This window comes from Salvia hispanica, chromosome 4 (genome assembly GCF_029641045.1).
Source record: "Salvia hispanica isolate PSC_SH4W2 chromosome 4, Shi_PSC_v1, whole genome shotgun sequence".
NCBI lineage: Eukaryota > Viridiplantae > Streptophyta > Magnoliopsida > Lamiales > Lamiaceae > Salvia > Salvia hispanica.
The window spans coordinates 60,792,968-60,814,829 of record NC_142695.1 but is presented as its reverse complement, the minus strand read 5'-3'; the positions used below and the strand labels follow the sequence as shown (position 1 = coordinate 60,814,829).

The following is a 21,862-nucleotide window of genomic DNA, read 5'->3' as shown; positions in this document are numbered from 1 at the left end:
ATTATGCATTGTTTTGAGAGCGTGAGAGATCGTGACTGGTGGCGATTGCTATCGTGCGCACCCTCAGATGCACCGACACCGACAGCCAACAGTGGCATAAATGTCTTTTTAGTACAGTGGAATAAAATTTAATGTTTGGCAATAATTTTATTCTTACTTGACAAAAAATGTTTGATTTGAAATATAGATTGAAAAACATCCATTTTTTTATCGTATATGTAGCAATAATCATTCATTATTGTTTGTATAATTTAACTGTTGATGCTTAATACATTGTAATAGTGATAAAGGGTAGAAAAACCATACCAAATCTACAATGTTTCCCTAAACTAAAAACTAACTCAAAATTTACAAGTAAAAAACTCACACAACAAACATGGCTAGCCGTGGTAACAACACAAGTGCATTTCCGGGTTAAAAGGTCGGGTCGGGTCGGGTCGTTATATACGTGGTACCTTCACTCGCGCCTCGTTAGGTCTTCGTGGAGGTGCAAGGCGAGGTTCTAAGCTTGGACCGGTTGAGGCTGAGGTCCATGCTCTTCTGAACTATGCCCTGCAGAAGCTTCTTGGCAGTCTCGACCGCCTTATCTTTCCCATCGACGTTTGCAGCGAAGTTGTAGACGATCCTCTCCAGCTCGGACGAGGTGAGCCTCTCCTCAGGAGGGGAGTCTCTGAGCATGTCCAAGAGAGTCCGAGCTCGATCCTGTGCTGTTGGAGTGCCCTCAGCTGTGAGGCGAAGAAGGCCGGGTATGGCGCCTTCTTTTAGAATGAGCTCTCTGTATTTATCGCGACAGCTCTGGCATAGGGATAGCAGAGCTCCAACTGCGTGGGACATGCTGACCAGAGATCCATCTTCGATGGTCTCCACCAGAGCTAGGATCCCACCCTCGACACACGTGATTGCAGCTCGTCCTTCCTCAGAAGCAGAGAAGATCTCGAGCAGGAACGTGGTTTTCTCAGCAAACTTGGAGTATTTCTTGCATTCTTTTAGGAGGTCTATTAGTGGAGGCACGGCTTTAGCATCGAGGGCAAGCTTTGGCTCCTCCTCACACGTCGAGAGGTAGTAGAGGGCCGTGATGGCGTCCACCTTCCCTTGGACACTTCCTGAACAGAGGATCTGCACGAGCAGAGGTGCAGCACCGGATGCTGCTATGGTTGGCTTGTTGGATGGAATTGACGACAATGATAGAATTGCAGCAGCTGCTAATTCTCGCAGATTGCCAGTTAGGTTTTTGAGAAGCTCCACAAGAGGTGGAACAGCACCAGCAGCAACGATCTTGATCTTGTTTCTGATAAATAAGTGCGTTAATGGTCAGTCGCAGGTAACCAAAGCAAACACTCATCAACACATACATAGAACTGAACCAAAGCAACTGTGGCAACAGAATCAAGAAAGCTTGCAATGAGAAGCTAATAGTAAACACTAACTCAAGTAAAATGAATGAGTTAATCTCATCTCTCAACAAAACTATGATGTCAACCTTTTTTTGCCAAATATTCCAATTTATTTGCTGGCCCAACATCAAGATATAACTCCCTAACTTAATACAATTATACAAATAAGTTTAAACAAACCGAACAAACAAGGAGATGATCCCTGCGTCCAGTTAACATAGCGTAACATCTTAACTAACATCACGAAACACCACCAGAGAAACTTTTATACACAAGTCCTTATGGCATATAATCTTTTCTACATCCAATTTCACCATCTTCCACAAATGAAAACTTTACAAAAGCAACCACAGCCGCACAATACCACCATATCATCAATACTACAATAATGTTTATGAATCTGTACAAGAACAAATCATGCTGAAACCAAAAGACACTTGTATTTCAAGTCCTCAAAGCATATGATCATTCCTACATCCTAATTCACAACTATTTACAAAACAACAACCTTTGCAAAGGCAAACTATTCAGGCTAAAACCAAAAGACACTTGTATTTCAAGTCCTCAAAAGAGTATAATCTTCCCTACATCCTATTTCGCCACAATTTACAAGTGACAACCTTTGCAAAGGCGAACCACAGTCACAACACCTCCATTTGCACAAAAGGAATCAATAAAACTACAATAGATTCGAGCAGTTAATGTCCGAGATCGCGCTGAAACCTCAAGAGTCTAGACACTTGTATTTCAGGTCCTCAAAGCAATTCACCGTTACAACATCATATATCACCATAAGCTACCAAATTTGAGCAATACCTCTATTTTCTCAAGAATCTGGATATGAACTAATGAAGCTGAAATCAAAGCACAACACTCCACTTCACTTCAAAATCAGAAGCGAAAAAGCAGGAATTCTTAACCAAACAATAGTAGATATGTGGTTGAAACTAATGAGCAAGAATTGGCATCATATATACAAATCCAAAATCTCAAATTAGGTCATTTTTTCAGATAAAACATTCACCATGTTTCAGCAATTTCACCAATGAAAAAAGCGCGCGAGCGGGAGAGAGAGAGAGAGAGACTACCTCTGATTCCGAGCGGCGAGGTTGAGGAGCGCGAGGAGCGCAGCCTCCCGAGCTGCGAGCGGCATCGTGCTGTGGAGCATCGACACGAGCGGCTCGATTGCGCCGGCAGAGGCGAAGCGGCCGCGCACGGCGGACTTGGAATTGGAGCTGGACGACTTCCTCACCAGCTTCCTCACATCTCTCGCCGCCTCGATTTTCGCCCTGAGATCTCCGCTCTTCAGCCTCCGCGCCGTCTCCTCCACCATCATCTTCCGGCTCCACGACGACGCTTCGTTACTATTGCTATTGCTCTCGCTCTCCTCTGCTTTCTTCAGCATTGCCTCCTCCTCGTCTTCGTCCTCCTCCTCCATCTCTCTCTCTAAAACCATGGCCGCCGGATGTTTCTCTCTCTAGCTATCGGAATGTTTGGGGAATCGGAGTTGCGATTTTGGACGTTTCGCTTTAGATGTTGTACCTCATCCCTTCTGCGGTGGGGTTGTATGCGATTCCTACATTTCGAAGAGGCCCCCTACCTTTTTTCATTAATTCCAAATTAATCCTTCTAGTTGAGAAGTAGTTCAATCTGTATTCTTTAATCTTTTTTCTTGACAAATTTAATTGTCACCAAATCCATTTATTTATTGTCCCAATTATAGACTTATTGTTCCTTTTCAAATGCGAAATATATACTCTTGGTTTCATAAAATATATTTTTCCACACTTTGATTAATTCCTCAGCATTTATAAATAGAGTGAACTACAAAAACGGTACCTGATCTTTCACTTTCGCACATAAATGGTACCTGATCTTTATTTTATATCGCTTTTGGTACCTATTAATCACATTTTTCGTACCTATTGCAATTTCACCAGTCAAATTCCTAAAGAAATTAAAAATGAAGTCCAATATTGTTTTATACAAATATACAAAATTTAAATCCAACTCTCTCATCACTGCATATGCACATCAAAATGTTTGTTTTTCTGTAGCAAAAAGAAAATGAAAGAGTGTAAGAAACTCAATATCAGCCTAGTGCAGACCGAACGGAAAGATCCGAGCAGGCCTGACCGGACCTCTCAAAGCATGGCCCCCGAACCATTTCCGGCCATAATCCTCATTCAGTCCATCTGGCCCAACCAATCGGTTTCAGACAAGATTGGCATCCCTAATCCAGAGGGAAAATGAACTTCGCCTCACCTGACACGTCTCCCACCATTGGATCAGCGCCAATATTGAGCCCATCGGTGAATGGTCTCGACCATTTGTGGGAACAGCGCGCTGACGCTCTCGTTGATGAGATCCTGGAAGAAGTGGATGGACTCCTCGTCGTCTAAGTCCAGACGGAACTTTTCTTGAAGCTGCACAAACAATGGAAACAGGAATAAAACCCAATGATAGTTGAATGGTCTCACCACAAAATAAATGAATCTGGTCACCTTGAGAATGCCCTTCTCGGGATCGGAAGCAATGTCTGGAATGTTTGAACCGGCCATCAAGTGAAACAAGTTTAGTATTAGGTTGCTTGATTTTCGGAGAATGTTGTAAGCTTCACAGCAGTAGGATTTGAATCTGGTGTAGTATTGACTGCAAGTGGAGAAACGGGGAAGCATCGAATGTAAGCAATGCTTTTGATGATTGATCCAACAGTTATCTCAGATATTGGTAGGGGCAACATACCTCTCTGCTCCACCCATAGCTTCCACCATTTCCTTGCAGAGTTTCATAGGTGGTGGGAAAGGTTTTGGATCTCGGCCAAGTATGAAACCGAAATCCACATGGAAAAGGCGGCCATCGTCTTGCAATAACAGATTATCGAGGTGCCTGGAGACCAAGAGAATTTTCTATTTAAACAAGAGCTGAGTTCAAATGCATTCAGAAATCATCGAAATGGTTACAATGATGAGATCAACTGATTCAATGAAGATCGTAAATTAAGATAAGACAAGTTTGAGAAATTTGTGAAATAACCTGTCACCGATGCCCAGAATATATGTGATAACTGAGTAGCCAGCACAACTTTTTATGAATGTCTCGAGACACGTTGCAGTTATTCCAAAAGGCCCGTCTTCATCTGGGTAGAATTTCTGCAGGTAGCTTGTGATACTACGATGCTCCGACAGAATCTGTAAGCAAGTGCAATATTTCAAACATATTTGCAAATAAAAATAAGGAGATTGCATCACTTAATATCAACATCCAATCCAATGCAATGAAGTATATAAGCTCAGAAATTTATAGGAAAAAACCTGAGCTAAAGATTTTGAAGGAATGAATTCCAGCATGCCTTCGTCTTGCCCAGTTGCTAGCACTCTGTAAGGAGTCAAATGCAAGTCGAGGTTCTCCAGCTTTAATAGTCGATCCATTAATGATACCATTTGAATAACCTGTTTTAAGCATGCCGAGTTGGAAAATTAAAATAAATCAGTTTTAAATTGAATGGAGGCACCTACCAATTGGTCTTGCCTAAGATCATCACCCTTCTTAAATATGACCTTGCAGCTTCCGCCACTTGCTGTTCGAAAAGCCAACCGCAAAGGATGCAGTGCACTTTTGAAGATCGATGATTCAGATGGTATAATCCCTGTTATAAGGACCCTTGGTGCCAGAGGCGACCGTATAGGCTGAAAAGATAAAATTTCCATGAATCTTACGACAGTTATGCCTAATTGTGTGTGGTTGAATGCACATAACAGAAAAACTGCCATTAAAAAATTACCTCATCAAAGTAGGTGAGCTCACTAAGAAGCCCGGATAGGAGCTGCCTAAGCTTTTCAATCTTCTTTTGAGTTCCACCTCTCACGTTTCTCACATCTTTCATTATTGAACACAATTGCGCAGTCAATTCCGTCTGACGCACCAAACTCTGCCAAAGCTTGAAACCATCTTCATCGCTATTGGCACTTGGTCCTAACTGAAACGACGTATCACCAATCAGCCAAAACAGGCTGGTGTATATATTCATCAACGACCGTTGAGGTCCTTCATCACATATCCAGAAAATTATTTAACAAATAGTGCTAAGCATATCATAGCAGCTCAACCAACAAGCACCTACAATTTTGGCAGAACGGTTGACATGTCTATATATAAACTAATCCATTAAGAAATGATCATCCTTTTTAACTATCATCTTGAACCCTATAGCTATAAATAAATAGGTATTAAAAGATGATGCAGCATAAAACAGAGAGAGAGAGGGGCATGGGACAGAAAAGCCACACACCTTCAACATATTTTCTTCTAACAGCTCATAGGTGCTGTAAAAACGTCTAGCATATGTAGGCTCACGGAGTTCCACAGCCACATACCATCGAAGAAAACTAGCCAAGTCAATATTGCACAATGCTGTGAAATCAAATGAGTAAAGGATTTAGATCAAGTGTAATAGAACAAGAAAATCATTATAGCATCCCTCTGTTGCATCAAACTTACAGCGTTCCACAAGGAAATAACTAAGGCGAGATTTGTCTGAACGTTCGAAACGAAGTGCTTGAACCAACTGAAGAAGGTAGCACTGGAGCTCTTCATCATCAGCTCTTTCAAGAACACTCACAGCATATGCACGAACCTGTAGGAGAAAATCAAATTGATAAAATAAATGAGTTGATTTAAAAGAAAAAATTAGACTGATCGAAGAGAAAAAGGGATGGGACTACTAAAGTATAGGAAGATAACCTCTTCGCTCTCAAAAACTGGAGATAGAAGCTCTAGTGCATCACATACATCAATTGTCTGCCACTTGCCCATCAGTTCTAAAGCCTGCTTTGCTTCCTGCATATAAGAGTAGTAACTTAGTGGGCGGTAAAAACTCAAAGTTTTGTGTAAGGGCCATATAATTAGATTAGGGCATTGAGATTTAAGAAATCTTTACCTGAATATCACTCCATTCAACACAGCGTAAGAATTTAGTCAGGGCCCTTTTCTCAGCCATTAATGAAAAACGAAATTTCCAGAGGAGCTGCTTCTCCTCTCCGTTCAAGGTCCGAGTTGGTGGATATCTTAATATCCTTTGGATAGACCTGTTGAAATCAAAGGCTAGCTCAGTAGCTACAAGGTGAAATAGTTTAACATCATAATGAAATAATAACATTATGCATAAAGTTTCACTTTATGAATTTCTTTAAGTTAGGTAGCATGAGGATAAGGATTCAGTTAGGAAAAGAACAAACTGGATGTATATGGCGTTAGACGTAATCAAGTGTGTTGATTAGCACAGTGGTTCGTCTTAGAGATTTGAAATGATTGCACACAAAACGTAGTAAGCAAGATAGTCATCAAAGGAAGTGGCATGACACTGAGGATAAATAATACTCCCTCCGTCCTACTCTAAGTGACACATTTTCCTTTTTAGGATGTCCCACTCTAAATGACACATTTCTAAATATGGAAACATCACTCTCTACTTTTCCCCCCTGTCTTACCTTATTCTCTCCACTCTACTCACAAAACAACACTACATAAAATCTTGTGCCGAATTAGAAATGCTCCACTTAGAGTGGGACAGAGGGAGTAAAAGGCAGTAGAACATTTAGAAGAGAAGGGAAAGGTTTAGTACTGATAAAACTTACTTCCTTTCTGTAATGCTAGGTTTAAGATCTTTGTCGATGATGCCGCGATTTAAGCTTCTAGCCAGCTTTAGTTGCTTGTGCTCAGATGGATTAATTTTTCCAACTTCAGGGTCCCAAACTGTAACCACTTCATTTGTGGACGGTATTATAATATTTGCACCAGACTCCTACACATCAAAGTGCTATTAGATTGAATTCTATGGTTACAGAAACTGATAGTACTCGATGAACAAAAAATCAAGTCCTTGAGAATTGCAAGAATCAACTATTGGTTTCCAATATCTAATAGAGCAACCGAGGATGAGGAAAGACAATATCTAGGTACATCGATAGTACCTGGAACACTATGCGGTGCTCAAAGCTGCAGAAATCAATGACAACGTACAAATGAGAACTCCCGTTTTTCAAGCTCTCGCGTTCTTTAATCCTCTCCATGGCTTTGAATGCGAGCCGGTCAAGCCAATCAACTCTTTGAATCTGCCCTCTCTCATACTTATTCACTAGCTTTTCAAGGCGTTCTAGTTCCCCTCTTTCCTCTTTAGGAACCTACCACAACCCGAAATTGCCAATCAACCGAACCATAAGTCGAGTCGAGTCGACACGACACAGAACAATACCTAATAACTATACACATTAATACCTTCCCTGGTGTGTTTGTATTGATAGATCCATCTGCTTCTTTGCCCACCCATAGTCTAAGTTTATGTTTCCCCGTCTTGAGCTGTTTTTTCATGTTGAACAAGTGAATGGTTGCCCCGCCAACCACTTCCTCATCTTTCCCACATGAAACATCATACACCTACACAAAAGTTCTCAATTCACATCCTCTAGTAACTCAATTTCAATAATGCTTTTTCTTCTAGAGAATTCCATACTTACAGTAACAGCAAGTTGTGAATTTGCGGTCAAATCACGATACTTAGTACTCAGTGTGATGAGTTCATTCCAACAATACGACGGACCTCCTGATTCCAACCTACACTTGTAAACAACACAAAATCACCAGTAAATCCTTCAAAAAAAGGAAAACCAGAATACAGAGGCCACCAAAGTGATACCAAAGATCAAAACCTTGTTCTCATAGGGAGCCCAAAAGGTGCACCATCGATGTACAGCAAGCTTTCGACGTACAACTCGGGTTTCTTCTCCTCTATGGTACAATCATCAGCTACACAAGTCCAATCCATATAACAACAATCACAATCTCAACTAAAAATTGCAACCGGAACCACTCCTGTCAGAGATACCCTAAAACCTAATCAATCCTACACTATACACTGAAGAATCCAATCCAACATTAAATAACTCAGTTTAAAGCTATAGCATCTTTCCACCTCCAATAATAATCATTATAAACAAATTAATTAGAAGCTGCAGCCTGCAAACACTTCAAATTCACATCAACAACATAATACAAAACAGCAATTCACTACAAACAGCTGAAAAAAAACTGAAAGAGAAATTGGAATACCTGAATCGGGCGGCTTTCGAGCAGATAATTTGCCCTCCAATCTCTCGATTTTGAAAGTCACCGGTAGATTAATGTCACACGACAAGAAGAATCGGAATTCGTTCCCGGCCATCGCTGCTAATTTGAGTGATAGTTTGTTTAAATTTTCGCACACTTTCCTTCAAAATTCGTTGTTTGGGAAAAAGAGTTTATGAAATGCTGAAAAACTAACTGATTTCACAGAGAAACGCCAACTATTTTAATAAAATAATGAATAACTATGAATAAAGTTTAAAACAATTACTACTATAAACTTAAATAAATTTTTTTTATCAATCATGTTAATATTTGTAGAAAAAAATAAAAAAAAATCATATAAAGGCTTGGTAGATATTCTTAAAAATTATCAATCATGAAGGCATATTAGTAGTATTATAAGCTTACCATCAAATTGAATTTAATTTCTGAGATTTATTGAGAAAATTATTTCATGGTGGAATTCTAGTCTCTCGAAGTATTATTATTATTGTTATTATTATTGTTATTATTATTATTATTATTATTTTGTTGTTGTTGTTGTTGTTCTATTTTGGTGCTACACATTCAAACAGAAATGTAAAGAGACACAAAATTTACATGGTTCATCAATGTTGCCTTGGCTACGTCCGCGGGCGGAAACGGGGAACAGATTACATTCAGATTGTTTTTCGGATTATGACTACTGATTTCAGATTACATTGCTACCGATTTCAGATTAACGAATTATGCGTCCTACTCCAATATAAATAAGCACACATGAGATCCTATCCTAATTCGGAAACATGATCCCATCCCAATTAGGAAATATGTTCTATACAGATTCGAGGCATAATAACACAATTCATCTCCATTCCTCTTGATGTTATCATATACCACTATTAGTTCAATTTGTAGATACAGTGTTATAATTCTGTACATTTGTCATGCACTATTATTACTGATCATTAGAGAAAATCAGCAATTCCTTTTCGAGCTATACTTTTGTTAAACAGCATTTAAAAAGGGAGCAAATCATGATGTTGAATTATTGATATACAAAGGGAGCACAACACTACACACAAATGAAAATTCACAAAATCCTCCTGCAGTCTAGCCTGACCTCACATTTTTGGATAAAACTATGCCTAACAACAGAAAACAGAGACTCTGCCCTCATCTGGTAAAAGGTAAGTATTCATCAAACTGTGTCGAAACTAATGGCCTCAACTTGATATGATCCGATCGAGCAACTGTTTCTTCCCCGAAAACTGTAGGAAGGTGAGAAGGGATAGTAAATAATGTATCATCCTTTACTAATATATATGCATGATGCCATCCATCCACCTCTACTGCGAGGAAACACGGGAATTCACGCTTTGATCCGGAAATGCTTCTTCAAGAGCTTTCGGCATGCTCAGAACGATCTCTGCGAAAGCTGGAGGGAGAGAGAAGAAACGAAAAAGCATCATTTAGTTCTTAACTGCAAGGATTTGGAGATCGGCTATGTTTCAGACATGTAATCGAGAATTAGCCACAGCCAGACCATCTAATGCAGCATTAAGCAACATCTCCTACTACATGGGTGATAATCTGTAGATCCGGCTAAGATATGAGGATAAATAGCAAGAAATTGGTCCAACCTTCGGGTAGACTCATTGAACGCAATGCATCCTCAGCATGTGCTAGTCGGGCGGGAACTAGTTGATTGCCATGGCTTTCCTTCCTGCTGAATGGTGCTACAGAAGTCCGGAGTTTCTTATGTTGGTGCATCGGCCAAGCAAGGACATTGATGGTTGAAGGAAGCGTAGAGACGAGTTCCCCATATCTAGTGCTGACTATCACTTTGCTGTTAGAAGGAAAAAGAAAGATCAATGTAACTATAGGGCCATGACACACTAATAGTTGCTTATTCATACTGGAGAGAAACAAAATAAACAAGCGACCCATATAATGTCAGAAAATGGTATGCAACCCAAGATGATCGATTAACATGCTTCTACAAGATAAGCACTCCTCTGAGAGTCCTCTGAGAATCTTCACTATTTGTATGGAAAAGTAGAGAGAGGGAGCACTAGATGCTAGTCAAGATACAACTCAAGATTAGATTGCATTCAAAACTATCATTACTTACCAATCGAAATCTGCGAGCACAAATTCAATCATATGATATGGAAGACTGCAATAAAGTTCTCCTATTTGATTTCCATACAACTCTTTAATAAGGCGAACCTGGAAAAGAGTAAAACATAAGGCAGTGAAGAACAGATGTCTTAATTGAGTGTCTAGTATATTCACTTACACGAACACATATAATGATCAAGTTTCCAAAGCTCTATAAAACCATATAACTCCAAGAAAATTGTAAAAAACTACTACTTCTCTCATACCATAGTTTGTCATTCTGTTGCATCTATCTTACCTCACACACTATAGTCTCATGCTCCATACACAAACTTGGAAACACTAGCTCATACCAGTTTCTACAAATATTTTTTGACCAAACAAATGCCACTAGATAGAGATATAATCAGTAAGGAATTTTAAAATCAATAGATCATGCCAGGATTCCCCAAGTTGTATCAACATTCCATGTTGATATATTACTAATAACATATCATATCATATCTCAGCGTGGCCTTTCTAGACCTTGATCAAGGACTATCTATTCATCCTATGATATAAATTGCATATCGTACTCGTACCTGCTCTCGTCTATCAACATAGGCCTGCAGCAAGTCCCCAACGTAATCTATGAACTTCTGCTTCCCAAATAGTAACAAATTAATATTTGAACCAAGCATAATAAAGTATTACTAAATACTAATGCAGCCAACCTCACCATTGCATTTGAAGAGAGATAATCATTTTCTGCTTCTCGTATCGGCAAGAAAAATGGTATTGTGTGCTCAAGAACTGTCATTTTCTCAAGAAACGATTTGCTTTCAAGAACACAATGGAACATCTCACAAGGTTCTCCTGAGAAGTTCACAAATTAAAGAAACGTGCTGTAAGCTCCAATATTCAGTACACAACTAGCTTCCTAAACCAGAAAAACTGCACAAATATAATCAAAGAATTATGAAGAATTGAAGATATCACGTCAACCGCATGTAACCATGATTTCTAACAGAATCTGACATTTAAACACTAAATTGATGAAGAATTTAAACACCATCTACAATATATACTTTGTAATCAGTGTTTATGATGTTCAGCAGTTACCAGCAAATGAGGTCGCATATTGAACGCCAATCCTTGGTCCATCTAAACAACAGATCATCTGCTCATTCAAACCATTAGTGTCAGAAACCAATCACAGCTTAAATCAAACTGAAGCAATACTTCATGAGAAATGAAAGAAAAATTCTACAGAATGCACTTTAAATAAGGAATCTAAACAGAACAAATTAGTTAGAATCACGACTTACTTTATTTCCAACTCTGTAAGTTATTTTTTCATGAAAAGGTAAATTGGGCGCTGAAGCAGCATCCCCTTGCTGTAGAATTGCCTTTCTTTCAGCCTCCATGTGAACCTGAAACAATAAAGTGCCATAAGTATGGCATATAGATAGTACGCAATATCTCGAAAAAATATGCTCCACCAATGCAACTGACTAACAGAGTAAATGAATGAGTAGAAGTAATGATAAAATCCCAGTGTGGAGTATACAAGTACGGAAAAGTATTAGAATGGATGTTTAACCAGGTTCCAAATTAAAGAATCTTTTCATAGTTTCTCGATCCATCAATAACAAAACAGTAAAGAACTATACGATCAACATACCCGCTCTCTTATTGTAGCTAATAACCCATCATTCCATTGCTCACCATCCAAACATATTTCTTCAAGAGATTAAGCGTCACATCAATATAGGTGAATATAATACGGATAAGAGAAATAGAAAATATGCATATTAATTTGAAAGGACATATATTACTAAGTAAAAGGTTGGGCGTGTGCCCATAAATGACTACCTTGAGTTTGAGAAGCATGTGCAGCTTCAAATTCTCTTTGTAAACGCTCAAAAACAGATTTATCAGAATCCCTGAGAAATTTAACCACTTTTAGAACCACTCCGTTACATCATACTAGCCATCCACTACATGTAGTTGAAAATTATGTAAGCAACACTTGGGAGAAAAAAAATTGCAGCTTCATAATTTGGTAAACAAACAATGATAAACTTTGATTTTTTTGCTAGCCCAGCACCAATCATTGAGATTAGCTAACACTTAATTTCCCTACTGAGTAAATTATCAAGACTGCTTATATGAGAGAATGTAGTTTTCTCTTGTTGAAGCCTTGAGCCTTTATGTGTTTATTAAACTGACAATGATAAGGTTGATATTGTTAATTTCATGTCCAATTTACAAGACAAATTCCTCGGATGAACTAAACAAAGAGTCTTTTTGTTCTTTAAAATCCCCCCAAGGGCCTCTAAGGCTCCAAGGCTTTCAGGAGTCAGGAGCACCTCCAATAACTATACAAGAACTATGCTGATGTAACCAATAAGCATTACAAATAACAATAATGACAGAAATTAAACAACTTTTCAAGCATAGACACTTTTCATATACAATCAGTGAGCAATCAAGGGCAAAGCTAGTCAGCAATAAGCTAATATCAATAAGATCCATACATATAAGCTAAATATATTCCACCGCAAAAGCAAAACTGTTGAGCGATTTATACCTAGAAAGTCGCTCTGTTAATTCTGCATGCCGCTTAAGGAGATTCGAGACTGGCAACAAAAAGACAGATTTGATTAAACAATGATTACTCAAACACTAGAAATGTGATTTCAGATAACAAGAAATTAATGCAATGACATACATCTAGCCCGTGTAGTCTCCAACCGTACATCCTCAGCTTGGGAAAAGTTCTGACAAAGGGAGAAATCCATCAAAGTCCACTCATCAATTTGGATTCAAAAACACAAGCTTCTCAGCTACAAGGTAACATATTTCATACCCTCAACGCACACATTTAGTACACTGAACTATTTTATTAGAAAAACAATAAAATCCCTGGTGGTAGTTAAGATATCAGAACATTTACCACTTCTCCCATATTCAGAGGAACAGGCTTCTCCTTCACTTGATCAAGTTGCTGCATTTTACTCCAATTCAGCTGTTCATCACTGCAGAGATGGTAATTTAGCTATAGATTACATTAAACAGATTGATCATATGCAAGATAAAGAAAAAAACATAAAAATAACAGCAAAAGAAAGTGACAGCTAAATAGCTAATACTGAATGCATGATCGGGACGAACTTGATGAGGAAATATGCGTTGCATTGAAATGCCTAATCAAATTAAAGCGAGACGAGAAGAAAGGCTTACGTAATGAGAACTTGCCTCCATGCTCCAATGGCGAAAACCCTAATTTCGTGAAATTGGGGAATTGGGGATTAAATTCTATTCCCACATCTCATATTCCAATTTAGCAAAAGAATGTTTTGGGCTTCATTCATACGCTGGCCCAATATATTTTTACTACGTTGATCATAATATAATTATTTACTATAACTCATTAAGGGCATCCGCAATAGGACGGACGATGCATCGCCTGTCGCATCGTCTGTCACTCCAGCATCGCGGACGATGGGTAACCCATTGTCTGCACCCGATACATCGCCCGCGGATGATGCGCGGAGGATACCCATCGTCCGTCGCATCGTCCGCCACTATGGACGACCCGGACGATGGGTCACGGACGATGCGACACGTTTCCCTTTTTTTTTTATTAAATTTTCAAAACCTATATATTCCTCTCATTTTCACTTCATTTTTCACTTCATTTTTCACTCACTTCACTCTCAAATTCACTACATTTTCTACATTTCAAGCAAAATGGATTCCGGAGATTATCCGAATAGTCCGATGTTCGGTGGTGCACGATGGCCGGGTACAGAACCCGACGAATACCGGTCATTCGACACCAACGCCGAGTACGATCCCGACTTCAACACCAACTCATACGGGTTGTCCGATATGGAACCTTCTCCCCAATGCTTAGGGCGTCGCTTAGGGTGGGCTATAGTCCGCCCCACTGCAGGTGGAATAGGAGGAGGATAAAATGCTGACGTGGCGGTACATAGGGCGTCGCTTAGGGCATCCCATTGTGGATGCCCTAATTTTTTTAATTAAAATTGTAATTAATAATGATTTTTTATATACCTGTATCTAAGAATAAAATTAATTTACGAATTACTATTATTTTTGCACCAATTGAGTCCACGAGGTTCTACAAGTGGTTTATTTGGAGTAGTTATTGCATGGGATAACCAAATTGCACAAATTATGGTTCAATAATTTTTTTGCAATTTTCATTTGTTTAAGGATTTTTCATTTGCTTGATATCATGAGAACTCTCAACCCATGTTAGAAAATCAAGTGTGACATTCACAGAATCATTGGTAAAATTCAAACTCGAGCCATTTATCGATGAGTACTCATTCTACATTGTACACTTTAAAATATATATCTATTATGATTACAAACAAACTTACCAAAATTTTGACAAACAATATAAAGTGAACTGATCATATGATTCATCAAATGATATAGGAGTAGTAAAAGAGAGCAATCTAATGGCCAAATCACCAATATATCCCAATTGATCAATCCAAACAATGAGCAAAAACTCAGAGAAAAAAAGGCCACAGTTGTCTATATACAATGGCAGAGAGTAGCAACTTCAGCTATTTTTTCTGGAAATAAAAGTTGCTAACATCCACTCAGAAAATGGGTTTCATGAAGTAAACATCATCAGCACCATACAATGATCGACTCACGACAAAATGGCACGAGGGAGTTTCATCAGAATGAGACAACAGATCCGGGAAGCGGTGAAGATTGGAAATGTGATGTTGCGGTATCAGATTCTTCATTGAGCTCAAATGGAGGAGTTGTGTTGGTAGTCTTCCTGCAGAATGTTAAAAAAATGATTGCATTTACTTTGCTTTATTGAGGCAGAATATTTGTCACAACTAGAGATTTGTTTATTTTCTATATGTTGAAGCTATAAATCATGTATAGATCATATAAATTGTCAACAATTTAACATACTTGTGAGAAATCAAAGATTCTTCAGACAGTGCCTTTTCTAGTCTCTCCTCAAAAGTAGTCGCGTGCCAACTGACTTTCTGATCCTGCGAGGCAGTGCAGTTTAGGTAAGCCGAGACAGGTGTATCAGAGAGAACAATGGCCAAAAATGAGAAAAAATCAGAATACCTCTTTGTACTTGTTAGTAGAATTTGGAATTCCATTCCCATCCCACCATTTAGGCGGATCATTAGGCACCTCAAGTTCAACATCGTTCCAATGAGCTGCAACCGTTCCCAGAATAGGCCTATCTGCAGGAGGTTTCCTACTTTGACTGGAAATGGAACTAAGTTGTTTGTTACTACCATCTCGCTTGGCTGAAATTGGCTTGAACCAAGAAGTTAAGCTTCCTTCACCATCCTCCTCCTCTTCAATAACCGGATCTACATTCTTTTGCTTGTTTGCTTGTCCCTGGTGACTGAAAGCTGAATCTTCATCCCCCAATTCTTCCTCCTCCCTCTTTGGATATGGTAACGGCTTTGTTGCACCACGAGCTCCAGCTGATCTAGATAGCTCTGAAAAGATTGATGAAATAGCCGACCTATCTGATGTATGGTGAGATTGAACACATTCATTTTTGCTTTGTTCAGAATGAATTTCAGCTGCATAATGAGTATCACTTCTTTGGATCAAGCTGCTCGATTCTCTACCGGTGTAATATCCATCAGTCATGCAGCTAACAATCCATTAGAGATTGGGAGTAAGTCCAAAATTCATTGAATGTCAAATGAATAGAGATGGATTAGCACAATATATCTCAGTCAGGAGCTTCACCTGCTTGGAGAGTCCAAGAGAACACATGATCCAGCAAGTGCAGAAGATTCATTAGATTGCATCTCCAGTTTCTGTTTCTCCATTTCGTCAGATCCATTTTATAAATGTAAATGAAATCAATGCTAATCCGAACAAGGAAATCAATTCTAAAAATAACACTAATTTCAGCTAGACTTGTAAATGCAGATTAGTTACCCTAACATTATCAAATTCCAAATGAAAAAGGGGGAAATGCAGAATGAATTTAAAAAAAAAGCTACGGACCTCATCCTTGAACTCTTTGATATTGATTTCTGCAGGCAACCGATTCTGACACTCCTCTCCTTTTTATATCGAGTTATTTGCAATACAAGTTCAAAATATCACTCAATCAATCAATCAACACACCAATGCAAAAATCAATGAAGATTCAATTAAACAGATGAGTTACCATCACACTGGAACAGCGACGACAGCGCATTTTTACTGCACGGATCCTGCAATTCCGAAGGAAAAATTCAATTTCATTCACTCTAAAAACAACAACAAACAGAGTTTGAAATCATACCGGCGAAGGATTAACGAGATTATCGGCGGAGTCTTTGACGCGAAAACAGCTGAAAAAGCAGCTCATTGATACGGCGAGCCCTCCGCCCCTGCTCAATCTACGATTTCCTATTCGCGCAGCAAAATTATGGCATTGCACTAGCTCAATTTAGTAGCGAGATGATGCGTGCATCTCTACAAATGGAATGAGTTTCAGTGAGTAATCGTTGTAGAGAGAGAAAGAGGTGATGAGGGGAGAGAGAAAGGTGGAGTGTGACTGTGCACAACGGAGTTGAGTTTTGAATTCAAATAGAGAGGGAAACATATTATATACAGTATTATACATCTCTGTACTTAGGGGTGGGAATACGGCTATCCGCAGATACCCGATTCGGAAAAATAAGGTGTCCAAACCCGAAAATCATCAAAATGTCTATCCAAAACCCACCCCGATATATTTTCGGGTACTCCAATACCCACCCTGGGTATCCAAATACTCGACTCTTTACATGTGTTAATAATTAATTAAAAAATTAAATTTTATATATTAATAGAAATATCTAAATTGACTAATATCTTTAATGTTTCATTTATTTTGTAGTATAAAACTAAAAAAAATGGATCACTTTTATTTTAAAGTATAAGGTTATATTTAATGCAAAATGGCTAAACCTAATTTAATATATGCTTTAAATAATAAATTGGATATTCGGGTAATACCCGATACCCATTCGGGTTATCCAATACCCGATTTATCTTATATTTCAATACCCAATCGCATAAAATTGGATATTTGGTATCCAAATCTCGGGTCGGGTATGGGTAAATCCAATACCCGATATCCGTATTCTCGCCCCTATCTGTATTTAATATTAGAAATACTAAAATGGCTATTTACGAATACTATTTAAATTAAATTCATATTGGGCTCAATTTGGGCGCTAAAATATAAGTTGGGCCCAAATCTAACATTTCTAATGGGAGCTCAAATTAAGGCCCAATAAAGTCTGTTGCAAGAGAAAAGAAGTCCAATATGTCTAAATTGATAATTATCAAAAATACTTCTCCAAATGATTATGAGTTACACAAAGGGAAAATTTAACTTAACGTGAAATTTTAAAAATTTAAATTCGTGTTCTATCTACAATTTAATATGGATACTATTATAATTTTTGTGCAATAAATTATTTTTCTCAATTACAAAAGTATCAAAATACACTAACTTTGGCCAAACGAAAAAGGACCATAAATAAATTATAGTCAAAGGAAGGAGGTTAACAAAAAAGTGGAACATAATTTATTGCATGTAATTAACAAATCACTAGCATTTTATTGTCTAATTTTTAAATTCATTGCTTCCTCCACTTTTCTAGGAGAGGCATATCAATTATAAATGCAAACATAAATATTCTTTATTTTAATGCATATTGAATGAGGGTGAAATCGAATTGAATCCCGACATATCGTTACTCTTACAAGCAACTAAAATACTATAAAATATATACTAACTAATTAATTAATAAAATAAGAAACTGTACGCGTTTATCTTAATATATTATAATCCCCAATTAGATTTATCTTGTTTCTGCCAGCTTCTCGAAATTTCAACTTTCCTGGTACGTTTCCTTTCTGGGAATGATGAATCTTGGAAAAATTTGTTATCTTTTAAATATGGTGTTTGTTTTCTTTATATCCAATAATGTGAACTTTTTCTTTGTTGTTGCTGGTAATGAATTATTGAGAGATGTATTAAGTTTTCTGTGGGGATTAACTTGTTCAATCCCTGTTTCCTGTTGGTTGAATTTATTTGTTTTCCAGAAGTTGAAAAATGTGTTCTTGATCAAATGTTTGATTAGATTCTCACAAGTTGTGACAAAGTTGGATTTTTTAGCTGTTACTTTATAAGGGTATTAGTTTCTATATTGTATTATCCAGACAATATGATGATAATCTTACCTTTGGAATCATAGTAAGTTATAGTGTTTGGTGAGGTTAGTTGGCCTAACTTTGGATTTTGTTGAATTTGTGTTGAAATTGTTTATTTGCTTTAGGAGAAGAAGCTAGTAGTAGTACCTTATAATGATCGAAGTATAGCTAACGTGTTAGTCTCGTGCTCGATTTTTGAGTTGGAAATGCGAAAGAGGGCTATACTATGATGTGCTATAGGTTGATGATGTAGTTTGATTCATTGGAAAATTTGGTCTATTTGTGCTTCATTTCTCTACATCAGATAGCATTTATCAGTTGATCTTCTCTTGTGCGATTGCTATACCTTTCAACGACGTTTTGATCAGTTTTGATGCTTGTTATGTTTTGAAATTGCCTGTCTGTTTTGGAAGGAGAAGAAGCATTACCTTAAGATGAGCAAACTCCTTAGCGAACGTATCAGTTCAGTGTTCGATTTTTAGTTAGTGATGTGTGATTTTGGCCTAATTGTGCTGCTTTCATCTGCAGCAGATTGCCTTTATCAGTTGATGCTTTCTTGATCTTCTCTTGTGCGATTGCTATGCCTTTCAACGACGTTCTAAGCAGTGTTGATGTTGGTTGTGTTTCGAATTTGCTTGTGATGAACTTGTTTTTGAAGGAGAAGGAGCATTATCTTATGATGATCATATCTTGAATCAGAAAGATTCACTCGAAATCCTTAGCTAACGTAGTAGTTTATTGCTCGATTTTTGAGTTAGTAACGTGTTACTATGCTATGAAGTAGTAGTATATTTGATGTTGGACTTAGAATGGTCATACCGTAGCTTGGAATTAGTCGATTCGTTGTTGATAGTCTCGATTTTCAGGCATAGGGATCGCGAGTGAGGTTATGCTGTGATGCTGTCAACTGAAAGTAGTAATATGTTGGATAGGGAATATGTGTCTGCTGATCTTTTCGTTGTATACGCATCTGTAATCATCGGAATCTTCGCCTGCAAAACGGTACACAAAAAACACCATTTCATTTCGTGCGTTTCCATCGCGTTTTTCATCAGCTATTCATCATTGATTTTCAGGTGTATGAACTTAGCCAGCTTATTAGTCCCATTTACTTCAAAAGCTATCATAACCTCACAAAGGGCCTTCAGCTCGAATGGAGCAACCGGTGAGTTGATTCGTTCCATCTCTCCAAATTAGTCCACCTTAAGTATTGATCAGACGCGTATCATCATCATGTGATGCAGGGCCATGTCGACGTTTCATGCCATGTGCATTGCCACCGTCTCATTATACTTCGTGTTGTGGTCGGATCTTTTCAAGAACGACCCACAGCGCGGTCCAGTCATTCTTCGTAGCTCAACAGCATCAATTTCTGCTTTGGGAGTGAGTACTGTTCTGTTATCTCCTCTTTTCCTTCCCCTTTTGCTATCTTCATCTCGCGTTTTGCCCTTCTTCGAATAGGTTTCCGTTGGCTATTTCCTTTCGGATCTCAGCATGATTATATGGCGGTATCCTTCTTTAGGCGGGATGGAGTATGTAAGCACAGTTCAAACATTATCTTCAATAACTCTGCATTTCAATGTTTTGTTACTTAAATTCTGATTTCTCTTGGTTTTAGGTAGTTCATCATCTTCTCTCGTTGGCGAGCGTGGCCTACGCTATGCTCACGGGTGAAGCACAGATCTACACGTACATGGTCTTAATATCCGAGGCAACCACGCCTTCTATCAATCTGAGATGGTAACCCGATCTCTAGCTTCTCGTTTGTGGCAACGTTACATTTCTCACCTCTTGATGCCAATGTCCTAAAAATAGGTATCTCGATGCAGCTGGAATGAAGAGGTCGAAGGCGTATACTATAAACGGAGTCGTGATATTCCTATCATGGCTCGTAAGTTCTTGCAAACAACTTGCTCGTCTCCTCTAAACGTTGCCTTAATCTTTCGTGTTTTTTCATGTTCAGGTTGCAAGAATCTTGCTGTTCATTTACTTGTTTTGGCACTCTTACATATATTACGATGAGGTAACATTCTAACTAGAATATCGAAATCTTAACTAGACGAACATAACGCCTTTTTAGCAACTTCACTAGCCCTACAAACGGCCCGTGGCATGAAAAACAGCCTCAAAATCGAGACAATGTGAGTATGATTGTGCACGTTTTTCGCTTGTCGTTCCATCAACAGGTGAAGCTGATGCACGAGATAGGCGTGGTGATGATGCACGTCGTCCCGTTGGTGCTGTCTGTGATGAACTTGTTCTGGTTCAGCAAGATCTTCAAGGGGATGGTGAAAACGCTCAAGAGGGAGTGAAGAAAGCGTGTTTTACTATGTTTGTATTTATAAGATTATTGTTGCCTGTGAATATTTGGAGGAAGAAAATCTGAAGCGTTTTTTTCCTGTGAATAATTAGGGAAAAAGGCTGAATAGACTTGTGCAGATTCATTTAGGCATTACGTGTTCCTAACAAAAATTAAAATCGTGCTTTACGTTTGAGATTTCAAAGGAAGTCGGTGATCATTTGTTTTATGTACTTTAATCGACCATCTCCGATCATTTACGTCAAATTTGAATCATATACCAAATTTTTAGTGTTTACGCCATATTTGGTGTAAATCCTTAGAAAATCCCTAAAATGGATTTGAGTTTGGTGTATGAATGAAGATGATTTTTACATCAAAAATGAGTTTTGGTGTATGATTGGAGATTAGACTGATAAAATGTTAAGCTTATTTGACATTTTAGTTTATTCCTAAAATGTATAATCATAGCAAATATTTAGGCTTTTGTGCTATACATTGCATTTTATGTAATTTAATCAATTGGGATAGTAAAAATGAGGTAATAGTATTATTTTTTATAGAAGTTGTGTTGTTTTAACATATTACCACTACAATATTGTACAAATGTAATTTATTGAGTAATTAATTAGTAGTACGAAAATTATAATAATTGTAATAATTTTGACTGAAATTATAAATAATTAATGATGATAAAAGAAATTACTTACAACTACTACTCCATAAATGC

The 21,862-nt window shown here is 38.0% G+C and overlaps 5 protein-coding genes across 13 annotated transcripts; 1 reads left to right on the top strand and 4 right to left on the bottom strand.

Annotated features, from left to right (window-relative positions):
• Nucleotides 1-217: 217 nt before the first annotated feature.
• On the bottom strand, nucleotides 218-2,947 carry LOC125193993 (ARM repeat superfamily protein). Its single transcript, XM_048091981.2, has 2 exons — nucleotides 2,483-2,947; nucleotides 218-1,288 (listed from the first exon to the last, which is right to left on the bottom strand). Exons 1-2 carry the CDS (start codon nucleotides 2,848-2,850, stop codon nucleotides 472-474), a joined length of 1,185 nt encoding a protein of 394 aa, XP_047947938.2. The 5' UTR covers nucleotides 2,851-2,947; the 3' UTR covers nucleotides 218-471.
• Nucleotides 2,948-3,339: 392 nt separating this feature from the next.
• Nucleotides 3,340-8,710, bottom strand: LOC125193991 (phosphatidylinositol 3-kinase, root isoform-like). Of its 5 annotated transcripts, none has more exons than XM_048091976.2 (17): nucleotides 8,502-8,710; nucleotides 8,102-8,198; nucleotides 7,910-8,006; nucleotides 7,671-7,829; nucleotides 7,367-7,576; nucleotides 7,031-7,197; nucleotides 6,334-6,481; nucleotides 6,138-6,233; nucleotides 5,895-6,030; nucleotides 5,686-5,807; nucleotides 5,179-5,373; nucleotides 4,913-5,083; nucleotides 4,709-4,846; nucleotides 4,431-4,585; nucleotides 4,140-4,283; nucleotides 3,660-4,046; nucleotides 3,340-3,589 (listed from the first exon to the last, which is right to left on the bottom strand). In XM_048091976.2, exons 1-16 carry the CDS (start codon nucleotides 8,611-8,613, stop codon nucleotides 3,683-3,685), a joined length of 2,511 nt encoding a protein of 836 aa, XP_047947933.2. In that variant the 5' UTR covers nucleotides 8,614-8,710; the 3' UTR covers nucleotides 3,340-3,589; nucleotides 3,660-3,682. The 5 variants fall into 5 exon arrangements, with proteins under 5 accessions (XP_047947933.2, XP_047947934.2, XP_047947935.2 ...); XM_048091977.2 differs by having other exon boundaries at nucleotides 3,340-3,445; XM_048091978.2 differs by having other exon boundaries at nucleotides 3,340-3,820; nucleotides 3,899-4,046.
• Nucleotides 8,711-9,463: 753 nt separating this feature from the next.
• On the bottom strand, nucleotides 9,464-13,962 carry LOC125192841 (uncharacterized). 3 transcript variants are annotated; one of them, XM_089070191.1, is made up of 14 exons: nucleotides 13,845-13,885; nucleotides 13,558-13,659; nucleotides 13,333-13,381; nucleotides 13,192-13,240; nucleotides 12,474-12,544; nucleotides 12,283-12,341; nucleotides 11,927-12,031; nucleotides 11,721-11,778; nucleotides 11,338-11,474; nucleotides 11,201-11,257; nucleotides 10,630-10,727; nucleotides 10,139-10,344; nucleotides 9,843-9,933; nucleotides 9,464-9,766 (listed from the first exon to the last, which is right to left on the bottom strand). In XM_089070191.1, the coding sequence occupies exons 1-13, from the start codon at nucleotides 13,863-13,865 to the stop codon at nucleotides 9,845-9,847; spliced, it is 1,101 nt and encodes a 366-aa protein (XP_088926317.1). In that variant the 5' UTR covers nucleotides 13,866-13,885; the 3' UTR covers nucleotides 9,464-9,766; nucleotides 9,843-9,844. The 3 variants fall into 3 exon arrangements, with proteins under 3 accessions (XP_088926317.1, XP_047946457.1, XP_088926316.1); XM_048090500.2 differs by having other exon boundaries at nucleotides 9,464-9,933; nucleotides 13,558-13,639; nucleotides 13,845-13,962; XM_089070190.1 differs by having other exon boundaries at nucleotides 9,464-9,933; nucleotides 13,845-13,881.
• A 1,112-nt stretch (nucleotides 13,963-15,074) lies between these two features.
• LOC125196959 (uncharacterized) lies at nucleotides 15,075-17,168 on the bottom strand. Its single transcript, XM_048095629.2, has 7 exons — nucleotides 16,930-17,168; nucleotides 16,813-16,858; nucleotides 16,647-16,705; nucleotides 16,383-16,453; nucleotides 15,738-16,284; nucleotides 15,573-15,655; nucleotides 15,075-15,429 (listed from the first exon to the last, which is right to left on the bottom strand). Exons 1-7 carry the CDS (start codon nucleotides 16,993-16,995, stop codon nucleotides 15,324-15,326), a joined length of 978 nt encoding a protein of 325 aa, XP_047951586.2. The 5' UTR covers nucleotides 16,996-17,168; the 3' UTR covers nucleotides 15,075-15,323.
• Nucleotides 17,169-18,441: 1,273 nt separating this feature from the next.
• On the top strand, nucleotides 18,442-21,279 carry LOC125193289 (uncharacterized). 3 transcript variants are annotated; one of them, XM_048091059.2, is made up of 9 exons: nucleotides 18,442-18,523; nucleotides 19,700-19,835; nucleotides 19,910-19,998; nucleotides 20,078-20,216; nucleotides 20,295-20,369; nucleotides 20,452-20,573; nucleotides 20,649-20,724; nucleotides 20,797-20,856; nucleotides 21,020-21,279. In XM_048091059.2, the coding sequence occupies exons 2-9, from the start codon at nucleotides 19,731-19,733 to the stop codon at nucleotides 21,143-21,145; spliced, it is 792 nt and encodes a 263-aa protein (XP_047947016.1). In that variant the 5' UTR covers nucleotides 18,442-18,523; nucleotides 19,700-19,730; the 3' UTR covers nucleotides 21,146-21,279. The 3 variants fall into 3 exon arrangements, with proteins under 3 accessions (XP_047947016.1, XP_088912132.1, XP_047947017.1); XM_089056006.1 differs by lacking the exon at nucleotides 18,442-18,523 and adding an exon at nucleotides 18,615-18,633; XM_048091060.2 differs by lacking the exon at nucleotides 18,442-18,523 and adding an exon at nucleotides 18,664-19,073.
• Nucleotides 21,280-21,862: the final 583 nt, after the last annotated feature.

Bases quoted from the DNA above. Each gene is read 5' to 3' on its own strand.
- LOC125193993 (XM_048091981.2), bottom strand. From the start codon at position 2,850: ATGGTTTTAGAGAGAGAGATGGAGGAGGAGGACGAAGACGAGGAGGAG. The intron at 1,289-2,482 runs GTAGTCTCTCTC...CTTATTTATCAG, and splicing joins CTCGCCGCTCGGAATCAGAG to AAACAAGATCAAGATCGTTG.
- LOC125193991 (XM_048091975.2), bottom strand. From the start codon at position 8,613: ATGGCCGGGAACGAATTCCGATTCTTCTTGTCGTGTGACATTAATCTA. The intron at 5,808-5,894 runs GTAAGTTTGATG...TTGATTTCACAG, and splicing joins TTATTTCCTTGTGGAACGCT to CATTGTGCAATATTGACTTG. The intron at 4,586-4,708 runs GTTTTTTCCTAT...ACTTGCTTACAG, and splicing joins CTTCAAAATCTTTAGCTCAG to ATTCTGTCGGAGCATCGTAG.
- LOC125192841 (XM_089070191.1), bottom strand. From the start codon at position 13,865: ATGGAGGCAAGTTCTCATTAC. The intron at 13,660-13,844 runs GTAAGCCTTTCT...TGTAATCTATAG, and splicing joins TGGAGGCAAGTTCTCATTAC to CTAAATTACCATCTCTGCAG. The intron at 11,258-11,337 runs GTGAGGTTGGCT...TTTGGGAAGCAG, and splicing joins ATCTCTCTTCAAATGCAATG to AAGTTCATAGATTACGTTGG.
- LOC125196959 (XM_048095629.2), bottom strand. From the start codon at position 16,995: ATGAGCTGCTTTTTCAGCTGTTTTCGCGTCAAAGACTCCGCCGATAAT. The intron at 16,706-16,812 runs GTAACTCATCTG...CGATATAAAAAG, and splicing joins GTCGCTGTTCCAGTGTGATG to GAGAGGAGTGTCAGAATCGG. The intron at 16,454-16,646 runs GTCCGTAGCTTT...ATGGAGAAACAG, and splicing joins TCAAAGAGTTCAAGGATGAG to AAACTGGAGATGCAATCTAA.
- LOC125193289 (XM_048091059.2), top strand. From the start codon at position 19,731: ATGCTGTCAACTGAAAGTAGTAATATGTTGGATAGGGAATATGTGTCT. The intron at 19,836-19,909 runs GTACACAAAAAA...ATTGATTTTCAG, and splicing joins GAATCTTCGCCTGCAAAACG to GTGTATGAACTTAGCCAGCT. The intron at 20,725-20,796 runs GTAAGTTCTTGC...TTTCATGTTCAG, and splicing joins TGATATTCCTATCATGGCTC to GTTGCAAGAATCTTGCTGTT.